This window comes from Ammodytes marinus, assembly GCF_949987685.1.
Source record: "Ammodytes marinus genome assembly, chromosome: 8".
NCBI lineage: Eukaryota > Metazoa > Chordata > Actinopteri > Uranoscopiformes > Ammodytidae > Ammodytes > Ammodytes marinus.
The window spans coordinates 29,530,883-29,557,717 of record NC_137212.1 but is presented as its reverse complement, the minus strand read 5'-3'; the positions used below and the strand labels follow the sequence as shown (position 1 = coordinate 29,557,717).

Sequence of the window (26,835 nt, the reverse complement as noted above, 5' to 3'; positions counted from 1 at the left end):
TGTAATTTGTGTATTGGGGTTTGATGCTAGTGTCTATATATATACTCTGAGTGTGTTCTGATTGACAGTATGTGTTATCTCAATGAGGCTGGTTCATAGTGTGTGCTGCACTGAGCCTATTTTGCAGGTGAAGTGAACTGTTCAGCTCAGTGAGGAAGACAAACGGCAGTACCTGGACACGACGAGCGGGAGGATCAGCATCTTCAGCATCCTCATCAGCAGCTCTCCAGGAAACTGGAAGTACTTCACCTCCTGTCAGAGGGATAGAAGAAGAATGGCTAGTCAGAGGCAACCTGAGGGAAAGCATTATACAGCTGGTTGAAAAGGGGAAAATAGTAAAGGCACTTGATGAGATTCAAAAAATAATGAACATGGGTTTCAAGGCATTGTCCGAGCGTCTGACAATAATGCAGCTGATGATGAGCAAAAAACGACTGCAGCATCATGAAGATCTCAATCAACTGATGTTTTAAAATGAACCATTGGAGAAAGGCCAAACTGATCTGCTGGAGACAAACAAGTGGTTTTTCAGGTTGTTCTTATATAGGGGAGAACGGGGGAATCTGAGGCATCGGGTAATGTGAGCCACCCCCTGTATCTAGGCAACGGAAAACATTTGTGGTCATGTGAGATATATGTTTTCAAGCCCCTCTCATTTCCCCATGGCCCTGAAAGAGAGGACCTCATGGTGCTGTGGTAAGCATGTTTTTTTCACCAAAATAGGTATTTTGCATGTAAAAGTAAATTTTCTTGCTGTCAACGTAATCAACTGTTGTGCCAAAGCAAATGTATTCACGTAGAAAAACTTCTATCATACGTGTTGATGAACTACCAACATATGAAACCATGTGATGCTGATAACCGAAGATTAGCCTGAAATGCTAAGAGAGGTAGTTTTTCTCAAATTGTGGTGGTGGGGGAAAGTGAGCCAAATGCTGTGGGGGAAAGTGAGCCACTGTCTCACTTTCCCCCACCATGAGGCACAAGTTAAGTTTAGTCTTAAACATATTTTAATGTAATATTACATGACATATGTTTTATTTTAATGTCATACACATTGTAGAAAAGCCATCATGCCAAGGAAATACACCAGGAAGACGACCTGGGGCAACCACACGGAAAGAGCACCTTCTCATCTTTCCCTGTAACCTTCAGGGCTGGAATGTAGAGTAGGCCTAGTTGTAGAGTATGACAGGCTGATGTTATAATCCAGTTGGGTCTTCTCCTGTGTTCTGAGTCCCAGGCTGTTCTCGCTGGTTCTGATTTTCCTATGCTTTGACCCCCAGACACTAGCTGGCTCTAAGGGTCCTGTGTTCTGACCCCCAGACTGTGTTCTTTTCTAACTGGTTCTATCTTTCATTTGAATCTTATTAAAACCTTTTGAATTATAATATGTTGTATTTGATTTTTGTTCAGAGTTACTTTCAAGTGTTTAGAAAATTTGCTTTGCTTAATTGACCAAACCCCATCATTCTTTTACCAGTCCGACATTAGTTCTGGAATGTGTGGCTAGCTGTCAGGATTCTTACTGTTACAATATATGTTGTTATGGTAGTTTCAGAGTGGAAAAAGTAAGTGGATCAGTTTACCCCACAGCTGGGGTAAAGTGAGCCACATGACAACTTTTTTTAAACAATCATATTTTCACTGCCCTTTGTCTTCAAAAAATTCTGCTAATGCCCATTTCTAGGAAACATCCTGAATTAATGGGAAATGTGTAAATTTGAGTGATAAATCATTTTAGCTCGCTTAGAGGAGAGCAAATGTAAAAAGTGGCTCAGATTACCCCGTTCTCCCCTACCTTGCTTTTTTATTATTAGCTTTTACCAAGAATAATTAAAATGGCCTACTGGAGCCATTGTAGGTCAAATAGAAAAGGTGTTTTTTCCATTTTGAAATGAGACATACAGTAGGGGAGAGTGGCCTGAGTTGTGCCAGTGGGGAAGTTGTGCCACCCCTTGTTTCTAGAAAACCTTGGAAGAAATTAGAAATGTGACCATATATTTAAGAAGAGCGCCATCCATTTGACTCATCCTGTAAAAAAGGGAGACACAACGAATAAGATGTAAGCACATTTAAGCTAAAAAAAACTGTATTTTGCCTTTCAAAGTAAAATTTCCATGATCAAGGATTGGATTATTGTGTCTGAACAATTATAGACACGTTACAAAACATTTGACACATGTTTTAGTGCTTTAGTATTCTACACTTTGAGTCTATACAGTTAGCATGATGTCAACTCTAAACTGCGGCATCATGCTAATTATCCAAAATTCTGGGGTTGGGGTGATTTATGCCAAAGGCACAACTTACACCACACCGGGAACAAGTTGTACCACAAGACAACTTTTTATATTTCTTAAACAGTGTATTCCAGATCCAAAGTTTTTATTGCCAGGGATGCACAACATCCTGAAATGTATGTACATATTTGAGTTGGAGACATAACTGTCAAGGCCTCACTTTAAACTCACTTTGAGTAAAAAGTGGCACATCTCACCCCACTCTCCCCTATATACAAATGTAGTCATCCGTAGGCCATATATTATATATAATTTTTTGTCTGTCCTGCTCAAATGCACTTTATGCCCTTATGTTTGTATACTGAATGTAAAATATGTGGACAGTTGCACAGCATTAACATATACTGTAGAATAAAACACAGTCCCAGTGCAGCTCTAAGACACTGTGGTAGAGAGCTGGGATAAAAGTGTTGCCCTGAATAAAGTGCAAACACATTAAAGAGATCCTATTATACTACTTTTCTGGTCTTAATTTCTTGTTAAAAACTGCTATAGAGCAACCTGACACGAATCACATCACAAAAAACTATGTAGATTTTCGGGACACTCTTCCTCTTACCCTAGCGAGCACAGCAGTCTCTCCCTACACACTGCTTTGAGCTTCTGCGCCCCTCCCCCCCTGCTGCAAACCCCACTCCGTTGTGATTGGTTACCTTCCTTCCAGCAGCGGGAGATTTTCAGGAAGGTGTGGGCATGGCCGGAGCTTGCCTGAGCAGCATTACCATACATGGAAACATCCGGTAGCGTGACAGAAACTACCCGGAAATTTGAACAAGTGAATTCTCGACCGGCTGTCCTAGTGTTTAGTGCTCTGCATAGCCACCCCAGACGGTCAGCAGGGAATACGTCTAAATGCATGTACGTAATTATTTGATAAGCTAGTATGGTTAAACATGACTATAAATCATTATAACAACGTTTATAGGTCATAAAAGTCTCTCTTTAATGAGTGTGACGTGTTGATCACTACTACTTTAAAGCACTTCCAAAGCAGGATAACAATACTTTGTCATTCATTCCAGTCAAAGGCATCAATGACAGAGCTTTTGCCATTGCTGCCCCAACCCTCTGGAACTCCCTCCCCATAAACATCCGAAATGCAGACTCAATCAACTCATTCAAAAGCCAACTCAAAACTCACCTCTTCAAGAAAGCATATGACCCCTGACCCATCCCCATCACACCTGACCATTCCAAACCTCTTTTTGAATCTGTATTTTGTTTTTCCGTTGTTTTTGTTTTGTTTTTGTTTTTCTTATGTCGGCCTATTGTATATTCTATGTGATGTAAAGCGTCTTTGAGTGACCTCCAGAAAAGCGCTATATATATCTTATCAATTATTATTATTATTATTATTATTATTATTATTATTATTATTATTATTATTAATGTTAAAGCTATGTTTCCCGGCACAATCAGTTGTGCATCATGTACCCCGTTCCGCAATGGAGCCATTTAAACACAGTCATTGTGTTAAATGGGCTGCTACATACTGTAGGTCCTTGTTACGGCCGCCCTTTGGCTCGTTCAGCGGCCAGCAACAATTAAAGAAACAACACCAAAACCGTGATCAAAGCTTAAACAATAATATGATTTTATTAAAGCAATCCCAAAACTCACGTTTCAGTGGAGGGCTGTAAAACAAAAGAAAGAGTGGAGGAAGCCTGGAGCAGCCACAATTGGACTGCTTGGTCCAGAACTTCCTCCTCCTAAACTATACCCCGACCCCTCTAACTATAACAAAACTACAGATAATCTAACTAACAGCCCTCCATCTAATAAACTAAAGAACATAAACAGAATTGCCACAAGCTGCACCCCGACGCCTCTACTGTGCGCTGTGTGAGAGACCTAGCCACGGCACAGGCCACGCCGGACCGGCAGTAGCACCGTCCCCCGAATCAGGACACCTGAGCAAGAGGAGGACCAGGAGAGAAGAAGAGAAGGTGGGAGCGCGTAACAGTCCTAACGTTAGCAGCTAAAGTTGCTATGATGACCAGCAACCCAGAGGCATCATGGGTAATATGGATATAATAATAATATGGAAAATAACCTCCAGAAAAGGATCCAATACCAAATGCAAGTAGATTAGATTAGAGTAGAGCTGCAAGGAGTCAAAGAATAATAGCTTAAACACACGCATGCACACACACACACACACACACACACACACACACACACAAACACACACACAAGACCCACCAACCCACACACACACACACACACACAACACCCACCAACCTACACACACACACACACACACACACACACACACACACACACACACACTCACAAACAGTCACACACGGACGCAAAGGCTTAAATCTGATTTAAAATATTGGAAAGCAGCCATAAAATATCACAGAACGAACTCCAATGACGTGTTTCCAAGGCCCAAGAGTTTTGGGTGACAGTTTGGCAGTATAGGCTGATCTCACAGGCTTTTTCTCTATTAGTTTCAGTGTCCACTGGGCTTATAGTAACACTGGCTTCCATCCAGGGCAGCAGGGGACAGCTGTTCTCCTGCAGCCCCTGCAGCCAGACCTTGTATCTCCTCTCTGTCAGAATGAAGTTGGCCCTGTATCAAGAATTTAAAAAAAGCTTTTTTCCTCCCAAGTCATCTGCGTTATATATTATCTATGGTGTGATCAGAGTGTGTGTTAGGAGACACTGCCTCAGCACTCAGTGTATAATGATTCTGCACTTTGAAAGTTCAACACTGTCCTTCACACATGTTTCAAGTGGAGTCCATTTACCATTCACATTTTATTATTCTGCCATGGTATGAATAGATGTTGATTTGTTCCTATTTGCTTTAGATGGTAAATTGAGTTGTGGGCTTTGTAAAATGTTTTGACCTGACTAACATATTAAAGGGATACAAAGGTTTAAATCTTTTCTTTGCGATATTGAACAGTAAGACTCAGGTATTATTTTTCAACAGCATCAATGGCAATTCAAAAGTTAGCACTCAAGTCAAGATAATAACTGAAGGACAAGTGAAAGCAATTATTTTGTGGCATTCTATACTCTGCTGCTTGTCATAACGGGCCAACACCAAAGGTTTACGGTGCAGTATTAGTAACCAATGGCACGACAGGTTATGTGTGAAAGGATCAAGGCGAAATCCAGCGACGCAATGTCGAAATGTCATAACACAATTTTTTTACTTTGCTCTGAATTGAAATGAAATGTTGTTGACTGTGGCTGTACAAAGCACAGTCATCACCATTCCATTCCTTGCTCTACCCATGACGGCCTCCTCACCACTTGTTTGTAAGACAGAAATGTAGCGCTTCTTCATCCAGAATTTTTTTTCCACTGGTAATTATCAAAAGGTATGGCAGTGTATTGATGCCACAAGAAAATACAATCCAAACTCACATTTTAGACAACAAACTTGAGTCCACTTTTAACTGTGATGACTGTGAATAACTGGATTAAGTTAAGTTTGTTAATTTTTCAATTTACACAAGGTACATCGGAATTTGTTCTTTGCATATATAATGGTCAGCCATTGCGGCGCCCCTGGAGCAGTTTGGGGTTCCACTGTCTTTCTATGTTTCTTGGCGGGGTGTAAACTGACAAGTCATTTCGTTGCTCTGTAACATGTGCAATGACAATAAAGTTGATTCTGAATCTGATTCTGATAGTGCCTTGCTCAAGAACACAATAGTAGAGATGGTTGGCACCATACATGTCACATATAGTTTTACTAATAACACCCTCCTATCTGGTGCTGGGGATCCAACCAGAGACCTCATGGTTACTGGTTGGAATTTCCTCTACGCTATCCCATTGGGGTTGATGAAATGAATATTATGTCCATTTCCAAATGGATATGTTATGTCCCTAAACAAAAGTGATTTAGACAATAAGCATTATACAGAATCACTGACTACACCTTTAAGTTATCACGCTATGTTATAACGTGTTAATAATGGCATGCCTTTTATCTCTTTATAAAGAGTTGTGCGGTATAACCTGATATCAGGTTAAAACATGATCAATCTTGATCACCTTAAAACAAGATACTGATTTATTTTTATCTGGCATCAATACCCTGCCTTACCATTGATTTAGATTGCTATGTCATTTCTAGGAGAAAGGGTCGGATGGCCACATACAGGGCCGCCGCTCCCCATGCGCAGGGTACGCAGGGCACCAAGTACCTGGGGGGGCCCCCCAAAAGATATATATATATATATATATATATATATATATATATATATATATATATATATATATATATATATTGTTTTAGTTTTTTTTACAAAGGAAAACGAGATGATTCGGGGGCCCCCCAAAATTGAGGTTTCTTAAACAATTTCATGGTAATCATGAAACCCAGACAAAACCAAGAATCAAAGTAATAATGTGATTTATTGTAACCAAGGAGGCTGCAAAAGAAAAAGAGGTAAACGGGAGGAAGACCTGGGGCAGCCACAGTTGGACCACAGTATTGCCCAGGCCTTCCTCCAAATAAACTATTCCCCTGCCCTTCTAACAACTACGATAAAATAAACAGAACACAACCTAGCAGCCCCCCATTAACTAAACAACCAAAACTAAGGAAAACACCAGCAGCAGGTCAGCAGCCGACCGTCATCCCGTCAGGCAGGCAGAGAGAGCGAGCCAGCCGCCCAGGCCACGCCTTTAAACTCTGCATGATTGGGAGCACCTGCCCCCAATCAGGCCCCAGAACACCTGAGAGAGAGAGAATGAAGGAGGCAAGAGGAGGGAGGAGAAAACAAGGTGGGAGCCGTAACACCATCGTTGTTTTTTCTTAATTGTGTAACCTATCCCTCAATTCGGGAAAATTCGATGTTTCCCCTAATTATAGCCTACCCAGCGTTATCAAGCTGTTTTTGAATGGCAATTCATAATGGCAAGCGGGGCCGACGGCAGCCAAGGGGCAACGGTGGGCCTGCCCACCCAAATGTGCGCCCTGCCCACCCAATCAAAAGTGAAGAAAATGTAATAAAATATGTCTATTTACTACCAGGACCATTCCTAGCTTCTGATTAGGTGGGCACGGCGACAGCCCAACTCCAAATTCACCCATCACCAGTTTTTCTGTGGTCAACGTGCCACATATTATATATATGTCTGACATTGTATATAATAATAATATATAATAAATAATTAATAATGGATCATATGATTGATTGTATGTGTGAAGGCTAACTTGTAGTCCACAGTTGAATTATCTTCCAAATTTGACCACAGCTTTTCCCATCTGCTCTATTGGGTTTGTTTTGTTCTTTATTCTCTTGACTTTTGGCTCATTCATTTTTCAGTCTGTAAACCGTTGGCTTAACTCTGGATGTTCTCATAGTGTCATGTCTGTCTCTGGCAGGCGGCGCTCCTGCCAAAAAAAGCCCCAAAGCCCAGTGTACACTATACCTGCTCAGCGCTCAGCACCAAACATCAAATAGACAAAGTTAGCAAGTAGCCAGTAGCATTTAGCAGCTAAAATGCCAGAAACTCTCCAAAAGGAGTTGGCGGAGACCAAAAACAGAGCTCAAAAGAGAGTGAATATTGGACTTGCATGCCCCAGGTGAACAGAGACATGACTACCAAATGAGTTCTAATTGTCCCCTTAGTCTGCTGAATGTGCACACATGCCAGCAAGTTGGCCATAACTACTGTATGTCAGGTGAGATAGTATATAACAGTTATTGCAGTTTTAAGTACACTGACAAATCATCTTAGTAGCCCAACTGCACCACATATCAGATATACAGTACACCAACATGCAGTTCACTCTCCTTACAGTCGTAAGCCTTTTGAGTAAAAAACGAAATAAAAATTAAAAAAATTAATATCTTTTTGCATTTTAAAGCTGCAAGTCTCTGGCTGGAACAAAACTGTAACTGTTAAGCAGAGCAGAGGATTCATGTGGAGACATTGTATAAAAGTTTGCTAGCACAGTTTCATAGAATTCAGTCAAATAAATGACTATACGTAAACTTGTATTCCACCTCAACAAACTGAATGTGTGACTGTGACAGAATGGGAACTTGCCATGCGTAAGGGAAAACTGGTTACTGTATGTATTACACCTGCAGCCACTAGATGACTTGAAGGAATACTTCACCCATACGGGACCGGCATTCTATCATTATAAAATCACTATTATAATATAATGAATGAGGTATTTCAGGTGAGATAGTATATAAGTATTGTGTTTACATTTTGTTTCCCCCCAAAAAAACAGTTATTGCAGTTTTAAGTACACTGACAAATCATCTTATGCTGGGTTTACACTACACGACTTTTCACGCGATTTGACAGTCGCAGACAATCTTCCAATGTCGTACTAAAATCACAGAAGTCGTGCTGGAGTTGTGGCGCGCGCACGTAATCTCAGTCGTTTGGTGTAAGGTGGTCATCCACCCGATTTCAGCTAGTCTTCTTCCCGTCTTGACGTTCCGACATTATCAAACATGTTTGATATTATCGTTAGTCTTAAGGGGTTGGCTCAAGCGAAATTACGTAAACACTGTCACACTCTCGCATGCACCAAGCACGACGCAGGGTCCGCCTGGTGAAGCACTTATTTCGGACACTTTTTCCTTGAAGCCTCGGCGTGAGATCCATCACAGAAAGAGAAATATAGGGTTAAAAAAAACTTACTTTGTAAATATTACTGTGATGTCTTTTACTGTGACATCACAGTAATATTTACAAAGTAAGTTTTTTTAACCCTATATTTCTCTTTCTGTGATGTCACGAGAAAGAGAAATATAGGGTTAAAAAAACACTCTTTCTGCCTTTTCTCAGGCTAGGATGAACCGATTACATTTTTTTTGCACATTTATACTACATAGGATCTCAGAATTCAATACACCTTCATATTCAAACCGGTGAAGTAGGCCTTTAACACTTTACCGTCAAATACAGGGTTAGGAGTTAAAGTTATTGGGGGACGAGATCAGCAAATAAAGATGGTCAAATAACTAAAGGAAGTCCCCCGCTCGGAATATTGAATTAACCTTTTTTTAATTACATAATCACTATCGCGTTTGCAGAAATGATATTAATCTCAAAAGGAATCTAGTTGTAGTCTTGCAATATGAGACCCCCTGTCTTTTCAAAATCTCACTCTGTGACTGAAAACTAATGACTAGTTGTCTTCAGGTGTGAGTTGATTGTCTTTAGATGTAAGAGGGTTTCAGTCTTCAGTCTTTTCAAACTCTTTTAAAAGTCCTCTAGTGTAAGCCCAGCATTAGTAGCCCAACTGCACCACATATCAGATATACAGTACACCAACATGCAGTTCACATGTCGTAAGCCTTTTGAGTAAAAAACTAAATTAAAATTAAAAAAATTAATATCTTTCTGCATTGTAAAGCTGCAAGTCTCTGGCTGGAACAAAACTGTAACTGTTAAGCAGAGCAGAGGAGTCATGTGGAGACATTGTATAAAAGTTTGCTAGCACAGTTTCATAGAATTCAGTCAAATAAAGGACTATAAACTTCCAGCACAGATAAGTTGTGTTCCACCTCCACAAACTGAATGTGTGACTGTGACAGAAAGGGAACTTGCCATGCGTAAGTGCAAACTGGTTACTGTATGTATTACAGCCACTAGATGACTTAAAGGAATACTTCACCCATACGGAACCGGCATTCTATCATTATAAAATCACTATTATAATATAATGAATAAGGTTTTTCTTCCCTCAGTCTTCTCTTGGCCCAGCTGTCCTGTTAATCCTAACCCTATATTTTACCATGTGTGATGTCACAGAAGGTAAAATGTAGGGTTAGACAGTGAGACCATAAAACACTCTTTCTGCCTTTTCTCAAGCTAAGATGATCCGATTTCTAAAATGTATACTAAAAATAAACTACATAGGATCTCAGAGTTCAATACACCTTCATATATCCACCGGTGAAGTAGGTCTAAGCATAGAGATCTTTAAATGTGGGAACAGTTCAGACAATATCTAGAAGAACAACAAGTGCAGTGCACAGTTTCACAGATAAGCCGGACAACAAACTGATGCTCTTAACAGCAAAACAAAGCACAACAAACAGCTCAACTGACTCACTGGCTTTAAGTCCAAACTTACTTCCAATGATAATTTGAATGAAAAAATCCGAACAACATTTAACAGGTAGCACCCATCCAGGTTAGCACATTTTCTGGAGAACATAGTTAGATAAGAGAATCAAACACATCAGGAAAAGAAATTCCATATATCGGTATATTGCCTTTTAAGAAAGTCTTGCTTTTCATATAAATATGAATGCTTTCACATAAATCCCGACTCTTTGCTATATACTCCAAAACTAGACTGAAAATATCCTATATCCTAAGCCTTGGGTTTACTTCTTATAGAATGAGGAACAGCAGCAACATTAGGCTAACATAGCTTATCTGTTTGTTTATGATTAAAAACATATAGAGAGGAAAATAAAGGCCTGATTATCTCATTACACTTTTTCTTTTAATTAAAACAGGTCAAGTTCCAAGTTGTGTAGCAGGCATAACTGTACTGTATAGAGCACACAGGACCGACTGCAATGCACATATCTAATGTTATCTATTATTACATTAGAGCTCACACACATGTTCATTTTTTATCAGAAAAGACAAGCCCACAGTAGGAAATCTTTGTCATTTACTACTGCTGAAGTAGTAAATGACAAGTTCGACCAAGAAGAGGCAACCACCATGGCTGAGACCCCATCACGGTATACTATATCTGCTGATTAATAACCAAAGACAAGTTGTGTATTGTATAGATGGAAGTGAGTGTGAGGCTAGGGAGATGAGGGGGGATGGAGGGTGGATTGAGGCGGGGGCATAATGACAGCTAAAGAGCTTTTCTGTTGGGCATTAGGCAGAGAGAGCTTATAGTTTTTCTGTATAAGAGCATGGATCAGCACTCCAACACCGCCAGCATGCAGATAAGGGTTGTCTGTGCCTCTGCCTCATCTTGCACTAGTATGAGCATGGGTTGGGTGTGTTTTTGTATGCCAACTTTATCACTCTCCCTGTCTACTTTGCTAGTGATACGCTATGTTTTGGCACGCTCCACTATTGCGTAATTGTCACTTGCAGTCCCAGATGGCACTGTTACATAGTTAAATGAAAGGTGGCTCACTTGAAACATATAAGAAACTATGAAACTAAGAGAGACATGTACTTGTGGTTAATGGTGGGTGCTTAGACATTGTTACAGCAGCATAAGTACCTGCAGAGAGAAATAAGAATGTCAATCAACACACATTTAAGGCGAGAAACTTGCAGGCAAATATTTATTTTCAGGCACTGGTCAATATAGAGATTTTCGTCTATTTTGTTTTCATAACATGTCTTCTTTCATACTAGTATAATTAAAAGGTCCCTTATGTACACTTAGGTGTTTATTTGACTAAACTGTGTCTGCTTGTGTCTGAATATTTTAACGGTATATCGATTTAACTTCCATAATCATTCTTAGCACTATTCTGAAGGATAGTACAGGATTAATTCATAGTTTGTTAATTGTCTTATTAATGATACATTTTGTCATTCAAAACATGCCAAAAATTTGTCAATTTATGATATGAAACATAATTGCTTTAAAAATGTTACCCTATTCACCTGCGGTGTATTGCCTCAAAGCTTGATAACACCCTCCACAAAAAAAGGCTATAATTAAAGCCCCATGGATTGAATTGAGCAGCAGTGCATTGTATCGCTTTCTGATTTCCATTTTATTAAAATGTTTTACTTTTTATTTTTTTAACCTTTATTTCTACAGGTAAATCCCATTGAGACCGGAGACTCTTTTTCAAAGGAGACCTGTTCCCATTTACACGTTAACATTCACACACACATTCATACACCGATAGCAGGCTAACTATCTACATTCACACGAGGCAACGTGGGTGAAGTGTCTTGCCCAAGGACTCAACAACCATGACACAAGTCGCAGGGCGGGGTTTCAAACCGCCAACCCTTCGATCATTGGCCGACCCGCTCTACCACCTGAGCCACAGTCGCCCAAGAATTTGTCATTTGTAAGAGGAAGAATGTTTTTCTCCTTTTACATGTTGTACACTGACTGTATCTTTGAAAACTTTGTTTTCCAGTGGGAAGACAGTGGTAGCCTAGCTTAGCTCACACCACTAATGCTGCTGCTGGTTATGTAATGTGTCTTATAAATGAAAGACTCCATAGCTCACATGCATGCACCACACAGAGGGATGAATGAATCAGGTTACTGACTTCTTCTTTGTCCTTTGAGTCAATTCAACCGGCAGAGGGAATGTTCCTTTGTTTGTTTTTTTGTTGTTTTGTACGTGATGCAGTACAGGTCAAGACAGGTGAAAGACATAACATTAGGTGAGGGACATGACAATTTAAGTGTTCACATTTAAAACAGAACGGACGAGACAAAAACAAGCAGGAGGTCATTGCATATTTTTACATTGTTGTTGACAGGTTGTGTGTGTGTGTGTGTGTGTGTGTGTGTGTGTGTGTGTGTGTGTGTGTGTGTGTGTGTGTGTGTGTGTGTGTGTGTGTGTGTGTGTGTGTGTGTGTGTGTGTGTGTGTGTGTGTGCCTTTGTTTTTCAGATGAAGGCCATGTTCACAGCTGTAGTGCATGCTTTCACAAAAAAAAAAGCTCTTTGACCAAAAGTGTTCTCTGCTCTACTGCAGTGACCAACAAAAACCTTAATGGTAAAAAAAAAATTGCAATTCTTATTTATTTACAACAATAGCTTATAATATGTAGTTAATACATGATCGAACAAGGCTAAAAGCATTTGTGTTGCACTTAAGTAAAGTTAATATCAGGTAGCCTATCTAAACTTTTTTAGGTTAAAAAAAACCCACCGACGAAATGGTCAATTTTTTATGTGAAGAAAATGGTATTATTGAGCATTTTGACTGATATATAGGACCTAAGTTCAGACAGGAGGCAATATACACAACAGCTTTTGGAAAAACTAGTGATAATGGCTGACAAACTATAGGCAGAAACTACACTGCTAACACTCTGACAAAAACATGAAAAACAGGAACGCCTACAAAAGATTGCATCTTGGTTGAGAGAATGTTTCTCAGACATTAGTTCTGCAGCATAACTCTACTGAGTGATTTCACCACATACAGGGTTGCGATTACAATCATTTGCACTAATACTGGACATGATCAGAGGGAGAGTGAGATTAATAGCAAGAACACTGAATTCAGGCAGGATTTGTAAGGGCAAATGTGTTGTGATAATGTGACACTTTCTTGGTAAGGTTACTGTAATCAACCCCACCCTAGCACTGCCTTTGGAGCATACTGCTTACACTGATCAAAACTATGAGAAACAACTCGAATTAAGGGAATTGTTCAACATTTTAAATTTTTTAATCTGTGCCTGCATGTATTCTTGATATAGGAATAGGCAACGGCTGCTCATCCAGGGTTAGCTTAGCTCAAACACTGGTACTCAAGGGGAGCAGGTCAAAAGATAAACATCTTTGACGCTCTAACCCCTACACCACGAGTGTGTAGCTCAAGGTGGAGCTGCTGGGTGACAGGATGAGGAACACCAGAGGAACCAAGCTGTTTCTGATCTGAAGTAAATAAAGATTTTTGTCTCCATGACTTCCAGTAGAACTGTCACTCCTACACCTACACCTGCCCTCCTTCTTTTAACAGCTTGAAGAAATTCCAAAGCACAGCCTTAAATTATTGATAGTGTGTATACCACACGACACACTGAGTTAACTTCAACTGCTCTGGTTACATTTCTGCCGTTTAAAAGCATGAAGCTGTTCCACTGTAAGTTAGATATAAGAGATTCAAGATTCAAGATGGTTTTATTGTCATATGCACAGCAATTACAGAGTCGCTGGCAATGAAATTCTTTAGTCTTGGGCTCCTCCATTCCATATAACGTGTTATGACAGCTCCAACGCTAGCACTGCTTTTAGAGCAGCCGCAGTGCAAGTTGTTTGTGTTTTTGTTAATGTATCTATAAATAATACCTCATACAGCCGATGTTCAAAACAGAGCAAAAACACAAACAGATAGTCTAGTGGAGGGCACAATTAAAGCGAGTTTCTATGGAAACATCTTCCATCGTCATGTGGGTTCTCTTCTACGAGTTTGGACTGGTGTTTGGAGTAGCGTGCTGCGATTGCTGTGAGGAACTTTTAAGGTAGTAGGTGTGATGGAAGTTCTTTTAAGGTTGGAGGTCAACTCAGGTGGAAGAATATTTCAGGAGACTTGGATGAATTATGAAGCAATATGTATTACAGGCTTGGCCAAGGAGAACCGGACTGCAACTCGGGTGACTTGCACTTCAATTCTGACGGACACATCCTGAGAGCAGTGTATTATCCTTGTGCTATCTCTAACACCTCCCTGGCTCGGGCACCAAGCGTACCAATGTTTTGGTTGAGAGCTGAACACAGTGAACCATAACATTCTGGAGTAGAAGGAGATGAGACTTTATCTATACAACTGACCTAAGTGTCTCCTAACAGGCTCCAAGGCTGACCTAGAGTCTGAGAGACAGACACACAAGACATAAATGCACAATTAATCTTTACCATTAATATTACAAATAAAGACCGGAAATTCCCTCACAGTAGGCAATGCAAATACAGAATGCACTTTCAAAGAATATAGATTTGTTGAAAGATTTTCCAGCTACCATTATTCAGCCAGTATAAAAGCTTGAATATATTTTACACAAATGAGAACTGATCCAAGACAATCACCTTGAAAGTAAATCCACTTATGATGCTTGGGAAGAATTCAATAAAATAAATGAAGAAGAGAGCCTGTTTTACAAACTGGGGGCATATAGTTTTAAAAAGCATGGGTATTACTATTACAAACGTTTTAGATTGATATAGCGCTTTTCCAAATGCTCAAAGATGATTCACAATAGCAGCTAGATGCTTTATAGCATCGCTTGATTTTTAGCACTTCAAGTCGAATCTGTTTCTCACAATCCCAAATGCAACCCAAATAGCTCTTTGCTTCTGTTGGGTTTTTGTAAAATTGTTTAACAATATAACATGTTCTTACAGTTAACTGAACTGACAGTTAGTTGAATGCACCTTACATTTGTTGACAGTTTTGTTGAATATCAACTAACTCACTGTTGACATGCAACTGTATATCTACTTGTTAGTGTCAACTGTGGACTATCAAAATAAACACAACATCTACTAATAGTGCAACTTATAGTTAACTAGCAGTTAGTTGAATACATGTTACTTATCTGTTGAGAGAGTTCTGTTGAATATCAACTCATTCACTGTTGACATGCAACTGTATATCTACTTGTTAGTGTCAACTGTGGACTATCAAAATAAAGTGTTACCCTTGCTTCTTATTGTTTGTCTGTGGTCTCTTATATGGACTCCAGGTGGAGGAGCTGCCCATTTCAAGCAGTAAATAAATGTTTACAGTTCTTTAAGAGTGGTTTGAAACTTTTTGAAGTACTTTTTTTTAGAAAAAGGATATGTGCTGTCCTCTCTGTCTGCGCCACCCCCTCCACAAATGCAGAGGGAGCTTACACACGATGAGAGATGCCACTATAAACTGCAGTCCAAACAGACACACACCATGCTCAAACAAGGACAAGCCACATGTTATGCTATGTCTCTCTGATTGTCCTGCTGTTCTAGTCAGCGTGAAGAACAAACATGAGTACGGTCATCACCTTAGTGAAACAAATCTAATTCAATACTCTTTGTATACTCTTTATTTAACTCAACATTGTTTTCTGGGAAAGTTTAAAATGCCTTGTTATGCTCTTTTTAATATGGGACCACGCAGTTTGGCCTCTTGTTTAATTGTATGACCTGGCATTATGCTGTGTGTTTGCCTAGAATTGCAGGGATTTCAACTGTTTATACATCTACCTCTTTACATCACTAGAAGCCAAAATATACTGTGAAAATAAATAATAATTGAATAATTTTTTTTCTATAAAATGAATTCCCCCTTTAGACGACAATATTAATGAATATCCTAAATAATATTGGCTGTTTACTTTGCCTGTCCCATAAGTGCTGGCCTGATCGGTTTAACTCTCTCCTTAAGAGATCCCTGATCTTGTTCCGTTGCTGGCCGGGGAAATACAAGTTAAGAAATGAGCTTTACAAACTGGAGACATACAGTATGCTGAGTCTGAAAGGCACCAGAGTTATTATTACAACAATTATTACGGGATAATGCAGGATTTAGCATTGACGTTAAGGACTAAAAGTTAGGATATTTCAGCAATGTTTGCATTGATTGATTTTTGTCTCCTTGTCAAATCTTTCTCACGATCCCTTGATGCAACCTTATCGGCTTTTTTGTTACGTTTGGTTGCACAGTTTCCCCTTCAATCTGTCTTTTGATTTTCCCCTTGCATAGTGATTTCTGGCCGAGAGGATGAGTCATATCCATTGTTTGCCCGTTTTTCTTTTCGAGATGGAGGGGCTAAGGCCAGGTTAGGTAATTAACTAATGTTTTCAGTTCTTTGTCTGTGGTTAGAATATATATATATTTTTTTTTTTTCATTCAAAATGGACAACTTTTAAAACTGCAAAGTAGATTTACTTTAAACGCACACACAGAAATGGGAATGCACACGCTCAATGTCCACTTTACAAGGTAGGCCTCAACGTGTACAATCTGATGCAATCCAACACAACTGTTCTGCCTTAAAGTCTGTTAAAGATGTGTTCTTTTAAAGAAAGACGTGACGCACATTGGCACATTCATTTACAAAGCCTTGACCAGGAAGCTTCCTCGTTATTTAACAGAAATGCAGCAAATTTCAGATGGGCTTTATCAGACCCGCTCCACTGACATGCTTATGCTTTATATCCCACAAACCCAGTCTGAGCTGGGAAATGCAGTACAGCTTTAAGCTTCAGTGCCACTGACTCCTGGAACAAGTTACAGCAACAAATTCAAATGAATACCATGATCCTTTAACCAATTTAAACTTAATATCTTAAATCTGCCAAACTCTAACTGTACCTGTTTTAATTAGGCCGTATTGTACTTTTACCAATTTTATTTTATTTCCAGCCACTACACCTCTGTCTAGAATGTTTCTCTTTACCAGCTTGTTGTGTATTTGATGTATTTGCATTGTGTATTGTGTATGTATTGTTGTTTTTGTTTCTTGACACCATTGCAAATGAGGGTCACCCCTCAATGATATCTCGAGTATAAATAAAGGTTTTAAAAAAAATGCAGGTCATCATACAACAACATACAACAGTACATTTTGCCTCCATTCCATTTCAATTTCAGCACGGCAGTAGAAACAAAGCTAAAAGCAGCCACTACTCTGATGTTAACTTAACAGCTATATGTTCAAATGACTAAGGAATGTATGCGTGACCATTCTATTATCGGATTTATATTATGCATGTGGTTAGACTGTGTGTGCACTCAACAAGTTACAAACAAGCTATTACTTTATTAAGTCTCAAATTGCCTCCGCTGTAAGTAAAACAAATAAGAAGAGTGTGGAACCTCTCTTACTTTATTTGATCCACTTTGACTGTTATGAACAATGGGATGTTCTTGCTTCATTTGATATTATTTGTGCTTCCATCATCAAATATCTTCTATATGGTATTTCATCCTTGTTTTTTTTAATGTTCACACCATTTATATTTCAATACAAAGCACTTTTGCGATCCATGCCTGTCTTTTCAATATTCTAAGCAATTTGGGCTGCATGTCTAATATGAAAGGTGTGATACAAATGAAGTTTGTTTGTTAATATTATTTCAGCAACAATGGAAGCGGCTTCATCCTACACACGTTTCACACACACTGGTGTTTGTCTATTGAATAATAATTCATGCCTACATGGCGTTTGTATGTTTCTATGTTACTAAATGATGTGAAATATGCTGTATATTATACATTAGTATTTAATACTAAATGATCAGTGTGTCAATGTGTCATTCTGACATTACATTTGATTCTGCAAAGCCTTCCAATACTTTAATCTATAATCCCGATTTATGTCATAGATACATTCATACATTTCTGATAAGTACGAGCTTGTGTGGAAGCTGTTGTGTATGCTTACATTAAACTGCAAACTATTTAATTTATGTATATTTTTATTTATACGGGCTAATTCTTTAACATTCTGCTTCGGCAGAGTGTAATACCTCCTCAGATTAAAATGACGTTTCATCGCATCTCAATTGACTAATACCAGATACAGACTGGCACACACAAACACATTGTCTCACTTCTCTTGCTCCTCCAACACAGAATGATATGGTCGTTCAATACATTAAATCAATCAATCAATCAATCAATCAATCAATATCCTTTATTTAACCAGGTAAAATTCATTCAGATTATAATCTCTTTTCCCAGAATGACCTGGCCGGCCAAGAAGGCAGCTCCATGATAAAATAAGCACAACCAACAGTCAGGTACAATTTTCATACACCACATTCAACATCAATTAATATACAATACAAGATCAGGGAAAAGACTATATATAAGAAAATGTAAAATTAAACGTAAAGGTTTGCGCCTGCTTTGTGACTTGTCTTGCGACACCCTGACACCGGCAAGCACTTTTTATTTGATGTAGTACAATTAGGTAAACCATTCGTTTGATTGAACTGTAATCCCCTATTGTGAGAGTGAAGGTGCCACATGCTATTTTTAAGCCTATTTGAGAATATGACAGCACTTTCATCAGACAGATGGTGCGAAAGAAAAGGGTGCAGTTTTGCTAATAGAGTTGTGCAGATTAAATATATAGCCACTAAGCCAAATAAGGGTAAATAGTTGACCTCTGGAATTTTTCATTTGATTACAAACCTTTAAAACAACACTCAATAGCAAGTGGTTTGAAGAACCTTAACATTTGTAAAATATTATTACTTTTGAATGTGTTTAAATTTGAGTAATTTCAGTTTTTTTTGCATGTTGAACATACCTCTTCCCATAAAGTTAACCCGGGTTTCCTCCTTTTTATTTCCCATATTTAGCTTAAACGGATAGAATAAAAAGCCAACTTAAAACCATACTCACGCACATGCATGAGATTTTTTTTTAACTTAAAAGGCTGTAACTTTGAAAGATAATCTCAGAAGTCTGAGGATAATGCACTCATATTAACTTCATATCATTTTTAGAATATATTTTGCACGGAAAAACAAGGATTTGCGGCCTCCACCACATACGCGTGAAATGCATTTGTAGGGATCTCTTAGTGGTCAGTATGAACAGAGGAAAAATAATCTTGTTCCACACTGTCTCCTTGTTATGGTGTTAACAGTGAGCTATAGCAACCCACGAATGAATGTTTCTTACAGTCGTACACTTCCATTAAATAGAAATATTCTAGAAGTCTCGTAGTCAGGTGTGCTCCGGTGGCGTAGTGGATAGAGCGCGTAAGGTATTGGCTCCAGCCTTCGTTGCAGTGGTTGTGGGTTTGAATCCGACCCGTGGACCTTTACTGCAGGTCATCCCCCCTCTCTCTCTGTCTCCCCATTTCATTCTGTACTATCTAATAAAGCTTAAAAATGCCAAAATATAATCTTTAAAAAAAAGAAGAAGAAGTCTTGTAGTCAGTAGTCAGACTCACACCTTTCGCATCTTTGGAAACCATTCTATTGTTATAGTCTTTGACTTTTAAATTGTTTTTTTCTAGGCTGCATATCCTATTGTTAAACTGCTACTAACTGGTGGAAGAACTCCTTCCCAGTAGAGGCGCTTCATAAACAGTAAGATAGTTTAGAACACAGTTTGCTAAAGATAGGGCTCTGGCCCCTCAAATGGTTCACAAGATAAATCTGAAGGAACGGCCTATTTGGGCCTCTACCAATTACTTTCAGGAAACCATGAGAGAGCTTTAGATGAGAGAAGTATTTCTGTTGGAACTGCTGGCAAGTCATAGACATCTTGAATGGGACAAGGAATCCATAACAAGACCCTGATTCCCAAAGAGGAACCTGTGTAATTGTATGTACCGTACATATGAATTGCAAAAAAATTTAAATAAAAAGCCAATTTCAACATACCAAACACTGGACCTTGTTCTAAATGTAATGGTCGAAGATCCTAGGCCTATGGAGTCCTACCACCAGTGCAAAATCCAATTAGAAAGACTAAACAGACAATTTTAAAGAATACAGAAATACTACTCCAATTTACATAACTCTGGCTTGATACAGTGTGAAGTAAATTGGACTCGTATTTACGTCAACATTTTACTTAAGTACACCCCACCACCACCACCACCACCAACAACAACAACAACAACAACAACAACAACAACAACAACAACAACAGCACCACTGTTAAATGATAGAATACTAGACATGCTTTTGGAAACATAAATATGAGATATGGCTTGGTATCAGTGTGAAATAAACTAGACTAAACTAACTAAAGCAACAAATCAGGAGAATAAATGAGGGAGGGGGGAGCATTTAGTGTGTTGTGATGCTCCACAGTTGTAAGAGGAACAGGGAACCCCCCCCCCCCAAAAAAAACAAAGCCTGCATGATAACCAACTGACGGACTGACTGACCTGCTCTGTGAGCCGCCGTGTCCTCAGGAAGAATCCCAACAGACAGCCAATGATGACAGCCAGCACTGACATGATGAGGAGCCCATTCTGCTGGCACACGTTCTTCACCCTCAGCCACACGGCGTCCAGTGCCACCGCCATCGCGAGTCACCTGTCCCCGGTATCCTCTATCAGTAACCCATAAATGTCCCTCAACCCACCACCAAAGCCTGGACACAATCCAGATGTGATGAGGACAACTACCAACAAAAAAAAATTGTGGTTTATGTAAAATCCAGGATTGGGATGTGGAATATATCCAATGGTCCGTGATGTCTTTTTTTTGTACAGCACCTACAGGCTCAGCATATAGTGCTAGTCGCCGCGGCAATCTGCACTAAGCTAAGAAGATCCTCTCCACTTTCCAGGCATCCCCCGCCCAGCCACCCAGCTCCACCCATCAGCCACCCTGCTGCTGTGTGCACACTGACCCACCGCCAGGGGCATGGAACAGCTGGCAACCATGTCTCGTGTGGGTGGGGGGGTCAACATCCAACCCAATCCTGTTAGTGCACTGCTGTATTAAACAGGTCTGTAGAGCTGGATTAAAGATCCATGTGAACACTTTGACAAAGGTTAAAACAGAGCGGGAGGCGAGCAACCTGACAGGCCTGCTGAACCTCACACACACTGGCAGGCAACAGAATGACGTCTTAAAGAAAAAGTGTGCCACAGTCCATAAGGCATTGTCTAAGATGCGTGGAAAATGTACTGTATGTTGTTGATGATTAAATCAGCAAAGTAACGTAGGAGGGGAAACATACTGACACAACTTGCTGTATTGTGCAGTGAGGTGAGACACTGCAGGCTGCTGAAATGTTTAACTTATAGATATCATTATGAAACTTTGCCAGTTGATAACTTACATTAAATACATATAGTGTAATGAGAGATATAGAATATTGTATTTCTCTTGCATAATACTAAACTAAAATATTAGATTCCTGTTCTTGATACTGTCTGCATTTGCAATAAGTCATTAAGGCCCTGTTTCCACCTGGGATTATGATGTGATTTTGGTCATCTGATCACAAGTGGCCAGCTCTCAGTGTGTGTGTTCACACTTGTCTTTTTACATGTGACTTCTTGGTCTACTTGTGATCGGATAGCATTTACCCGCTCTGTATGTACATCAACACGTAATTTCCGTTTGCATTGGTGTTTTAACCGGTGGGGTTCAAACAAGATAACATACAGGGCTGTACTGTCGCATTTGCTATTAAAATGCATTACTTGCGAAGATAATTACAAGTCTAGGTTGACGAGATAGGCTACTTTCTCATTTAGACAAGGAGGTGCGATGCACAACACTGCTTAGAGGGCTCTACATTCGCCAAATGCAGTTAAATATCTTAGATAGCATATAAAAGTAAAAATTCTTAGGCGAGTAAGTTATTACGCCTCTTTAGCTGGTGAAATATGTGTGCTCGCCGGGCGGCTTTTCTAACGTCTGCCTCTGATACACTCTTGTCACCACCACCAGTACACGGCTTTCTATATTAATGCAGTTAAGTTACTGCTTGTGCGAACAGAATATTTCCTGTGCGCCGCTACATTAAAAACCTGTTACTAGCCAAATGCGAGTTGACTTTTATTTTTCTCTCTTTCAAAGGTTTTTTTATTAAATGTTAGTAACAACGGAATTGTAACACAGCGAGTACACATTTTTTCCCCTTTTTCTCCCGAACATACCCCACCCACATCCCACCCTCACACCCAACAACACGAAACACACACCACAAGAAACAAAAACAAACAATCAATATGAAAAAAAATAAACATAAAGAAATAAAATTAAATCAAATAAAAGAGGGGAGGGGGGTAGCTACTCTTCTATAATTATTGTTGTTTTTTTTAAATAATTTAGGAAGGGGCGCCAAATTCTGTCAAATTTATTCTCGGATCCCTGGGTAGTGTAACGTATTTTCTCTAAATTCATACATGCCATAATGTCTCTAATCCAATGTGAGTGGGAAGGAGGAGCAGGATCTTTCCACTTGAGTAAGATAACCCTACGAGCAAGTAATGAAGTAAAGGCCAGTACCTTCAGCTTCACTTTAGGCAAGCCCGGATTTGGAGCAATGCCAAAAATTGCAGTGAAAGGGTTCGGCTCAATTTGATGCTGAATTACTTCAGAAATTGTTTGAAAAACTGATGTCCAGAACTCAGTCAAGGTGGGACACAACCAGTACATGTGAAATAGTGATGCCGGTGCGCTCTTACAGCTATCACAGGTCGGGTCTACATCGGGGAACATACAAGCTAATTTAGTTTTAGATATGTGGATACGATGTACTACTTTAAATTGCACAAGAGCATGTCGGGCGCACATGGAGGTAGAGTGTATCCGATTCAGGACTGAATCCCACATGTGATCTAGGAAGGCAGAGCCTAGGTCCTGCTCCCACAGGGTTCTTATAGCTGCTAATGAGGGGCTATGCAACTTTGAAATAAGGTTGAAAAACACAGAAATTGAGCCTTTTAATGTGGGGTTTACAGAAAGAAACAAATCGACATGATTGGCTAGCGGTTTATAAGGGAATTGGGGAATTAACTTCTGCGTAAAATGCCTGATTTGCAGAAATCGGAAAAAATGTGTCTTTTCGATACCGAAGTGTTTTGTCAATTGGGAAAAACTAGCAAATAGATCATTAATAAATAAATCACCGATGCATTTTAAGCCTTTTTTATGCCAGATCTTGAACGCACCATCCACCGTCGAGGGAATAAATAAATGATTAGCTGCAATTGGGCTGAAAAGTGAAAAATTCTGCATTCCAAAATTCTTCCTAAATTGGGTCCAGATTCGAAGGGAGTGCTTAATCACGGGATTACTGTTGTGCCTACACAGAGTGTCTCATTTGAAATGTTGTAATGGGTTAAGACTGATGCCAAAGTGCATTCCAAGAGACTAAAGTCTAACGCATGTTTACATAAGTTTCTCTGTAGAGTCAACCATCCCAGACCCCTGCGGAGGTCATAAACTCATTTAAGATGTGATAGTCCCTTTTAAAAGGTTGGTTAATCCTACCAGACCTTTGGGGACTGATTCTCTGCAAGTTCCACAGGATGAAACTCTATTTGGAAGCTAATATAAAGTTCAAACCAGACATGGCAGGGCCCAGGCACCCTGCTGTGTTTACCTTATCTCAACTGTGAGACACAAGCTTCAAAGCTTTCTTTTCCTAAGGAAGGAAAAGCATCTTATTGGCTGGTTTGAATGTAAACACTGCTTGCTGATTAGACAACTAACTTCTGATTGGATGAGAATGCATTTGGACTGTTTTAATACAGGATGCAATCCTCTCATCTTTGCCATTCGCCTTCGGCTTCCAGCCGTGATAGAAGGTACGAAATGCTTAAACCTGAGGCCTAGGAATATAAGCAACCTCAACCATCAGTCTTTATTCTCGCTGGACGAGTTGATGGATTGCTTGGAACATCTTCTTCTGTTTTCCCGGATTCGAGAGAGAGTTTCCTAGAAACCGCTTCACCAGAGCTGAAGCACACCTCAACCTCTCCTCAAAACAGGACCCCCACACGCGCAAAGCGTGAGCAAAGACGCAGGATCCCTTCATCAAGACGCCTGCACTGCCCGTTCCACGGACCTGAGCCAGCCAGCGGACCCGCCGAGAAGTGAAGCCGCCTATCACTTATCATCTGGGCCGTTCCTACGCTGCCCCAGACGCAGCGCCAGCAGAGAGCAAGGTTCTCCGCTTCCTCCTCTCCTCCTTGCCTACGCTGCCCATCGGACCGCAGACAGCCCGCTATTGCCAAGGAGAGCTGCTGATCCCCTGCTTTCCTTCCCTTGGCATGGTGTGGCACGCTGCCCTTATCAGCTGAGCTGGTTCCACACCACTGTCTTCCACAAGACGCGCTCCATCAGCGCACAAGGCCCGGCAAGCGGCCTTTTTCTCCTCCTATCTCCTCCAGCTGCCTTCAACCAATCATCGCTGGACCAAGCGATTCACGTGAGGCTATTGTCTGGGCTAAGATAGTTATTTTATGTTGTTCATTAACTTGAAGTAAACGTAAGCGCTGACGAGCTCACTATTTCCTGATTTAAAGTAATTCTGACTCACTTGTGTTTTACATAAGTGTTTTTCACTCACAGTGTTTTTCTCCCGTTAACCGGGAATGTATTGATGTGTTTTTGTTGCTGTCACTCTTAAAGCCAGTGAGTTCTTTCCTCTTTATCAATTCAACAGTTCACTACGTGCTGGAGCTGCAGCTACTGTCTTTTGTTTCTCTCCTTCTCATTTCTAACTACGCTCATCACACACACACAAACACACTGACACTCGTGATTCCCCCTCAAGTATTCTTAATGAATACATGAGGGTGTAGTTTCTGTAATTTTAAAGTTAAGATTGCGTGAAGACAAAACCAAAGTCTCCTCGCATCATCCTTTATAATTATTATGTGTTTGATTGAAGCAGTAGGTTACATACATGCTTTGCATGCTATTTCCCCTACTGATTAAAGGTAGAATATTCAACTTTCAGAAGTTGTCCACCACATTGCTTTTAGCAATTGATCTACCCGTGGCTTAAAAGCCACCTCAAACCCTCGCGTGACGTCAAGGTCTCGCGTCTGCCATCTGAATTCATCTAAATTCTAGAGTGACGTTCCTCTGTCACACACACACACACACACACACACACACTACACGTGTGCACTCACCCGCACATAGATAGAAATACATGGCTTTATAATCTAAACTGTTCTTATTATTGCTTGTGCTATGTCTGCTTTCTTAAATTAGATTAGTTCATGGTTATTGACTTATGTGTATCGTTTTAATCAACTTGCCTAAGTAAATAAACCCTTACATTTTGATTTTAAGAAGTGTCTGTGATATTTGTGTCTTGTATTTCACTAATGGCTGGTAAATAAGGTTTATGCTCGAATATTCACTCCTTCATTATCTTAAATGTACATTGTAACCAACTTTGACATTTTCAAGATAAATCCCTTTAACATTATGAGACTGTTTTCTGATTTGATACAAAGTTCCCTTTTACAAAGGGTGGTGCTCCGTAGGTATTAATAAGTAATTTGATTAGCTGGACTAATTTAATTGATCATTAATTAACAATTTTTCTTAATATTATAATTTCCATGAAATTAATAATATTCTTGACTTTGACCAAATCTACCCCTTATGAATTCCCAACATTACCCAGGCTGGGGCTGAGTCGTCAAGGTGAAAATGCACCCAATACACTAAAGAACGGATATTAGCAGCCCAGTAATAGTATTGGAAATTAGGGAGGGCCATTCCGCCTGTTTGTTTTGGTCTTTGAAGAAATGCTTTCCTTAACCGAGGGTGTTTACCATTCCAAATATAATTTATCATTAAAGAGTCAAGGGCCTGAAAAAAGGATTTGGGGAGAAAGATGGGGAGACATTGGAATAGATATAGGAACTTTGGGAGTAATGTCATTTTAATTGAATTTATTCTACCTATAAGAGAGAAAGCCAGAGGAGACCACGTCGATAATATTTGCTTCGCCTGATCCAATAATTTGAGGAAGTTCGATTTAAATAGGTTTTTAAAATTTCTGGTAAAACATACCCCAAGGTAACTCAGATGATCTGTCACCACTTTGAGTGGGAGAGCTGTATAATCAAGTTTAAGAGCTTCTTTATTAATCGGAAAGAGTTCGCTCTTACTCAGGTTAAGTTTATAGCCAGAAAACTGACTAAAGACCTCCAACACAGAAAGTGACTCCGGGAAAGAGGTGGCTGGCTTGGCGACAAACAAAAGTAAGTCATCGGCGTATAATGATACCTTAAGTTCAATTCCTCCTCTCCATATCCCCTCAATCTGTTTGTTACCTCTGATGGCAATCGCAAGTGGTTCGATTGCAATAGCAAAAAGGAGCGGGCTCAAAGGACAACCCTGCCGGGTCCCACGGTGCAGATCAAAATCACTTGAGTAACGGCTGCTTGTTAATA

The 26,835-nt window shown here is 39.8% G+C and overlaps 1 protein-coding gene across 1 annotated transcript in view; it reads right to left on the bottom strand.

The window, feature by feature from the left end:
• The window catches only part of slc1a7b (solute carrier family 1 member 7b), a gene marked incomplete at both ends in the record, with an annotated part of 56,195 nt that extends 35,219 nt beyond the window's left edge, over positions 1-20,976 (bottom strand). The window contains 2 exons of the mRNA XM_080033192.1: positions 173-252; positions 20,836-20,976. Coding sequence (XP_079889318.1) covers positions 173-252; positions 20,836-20,976 — 221 coding nt within the window. The remainder of the gene's footprint in view (positions 1-172; positions 253-20,835) is intronic.
• Positions 20,977-26,835: the final 5,859 nt, after the last annotated feature.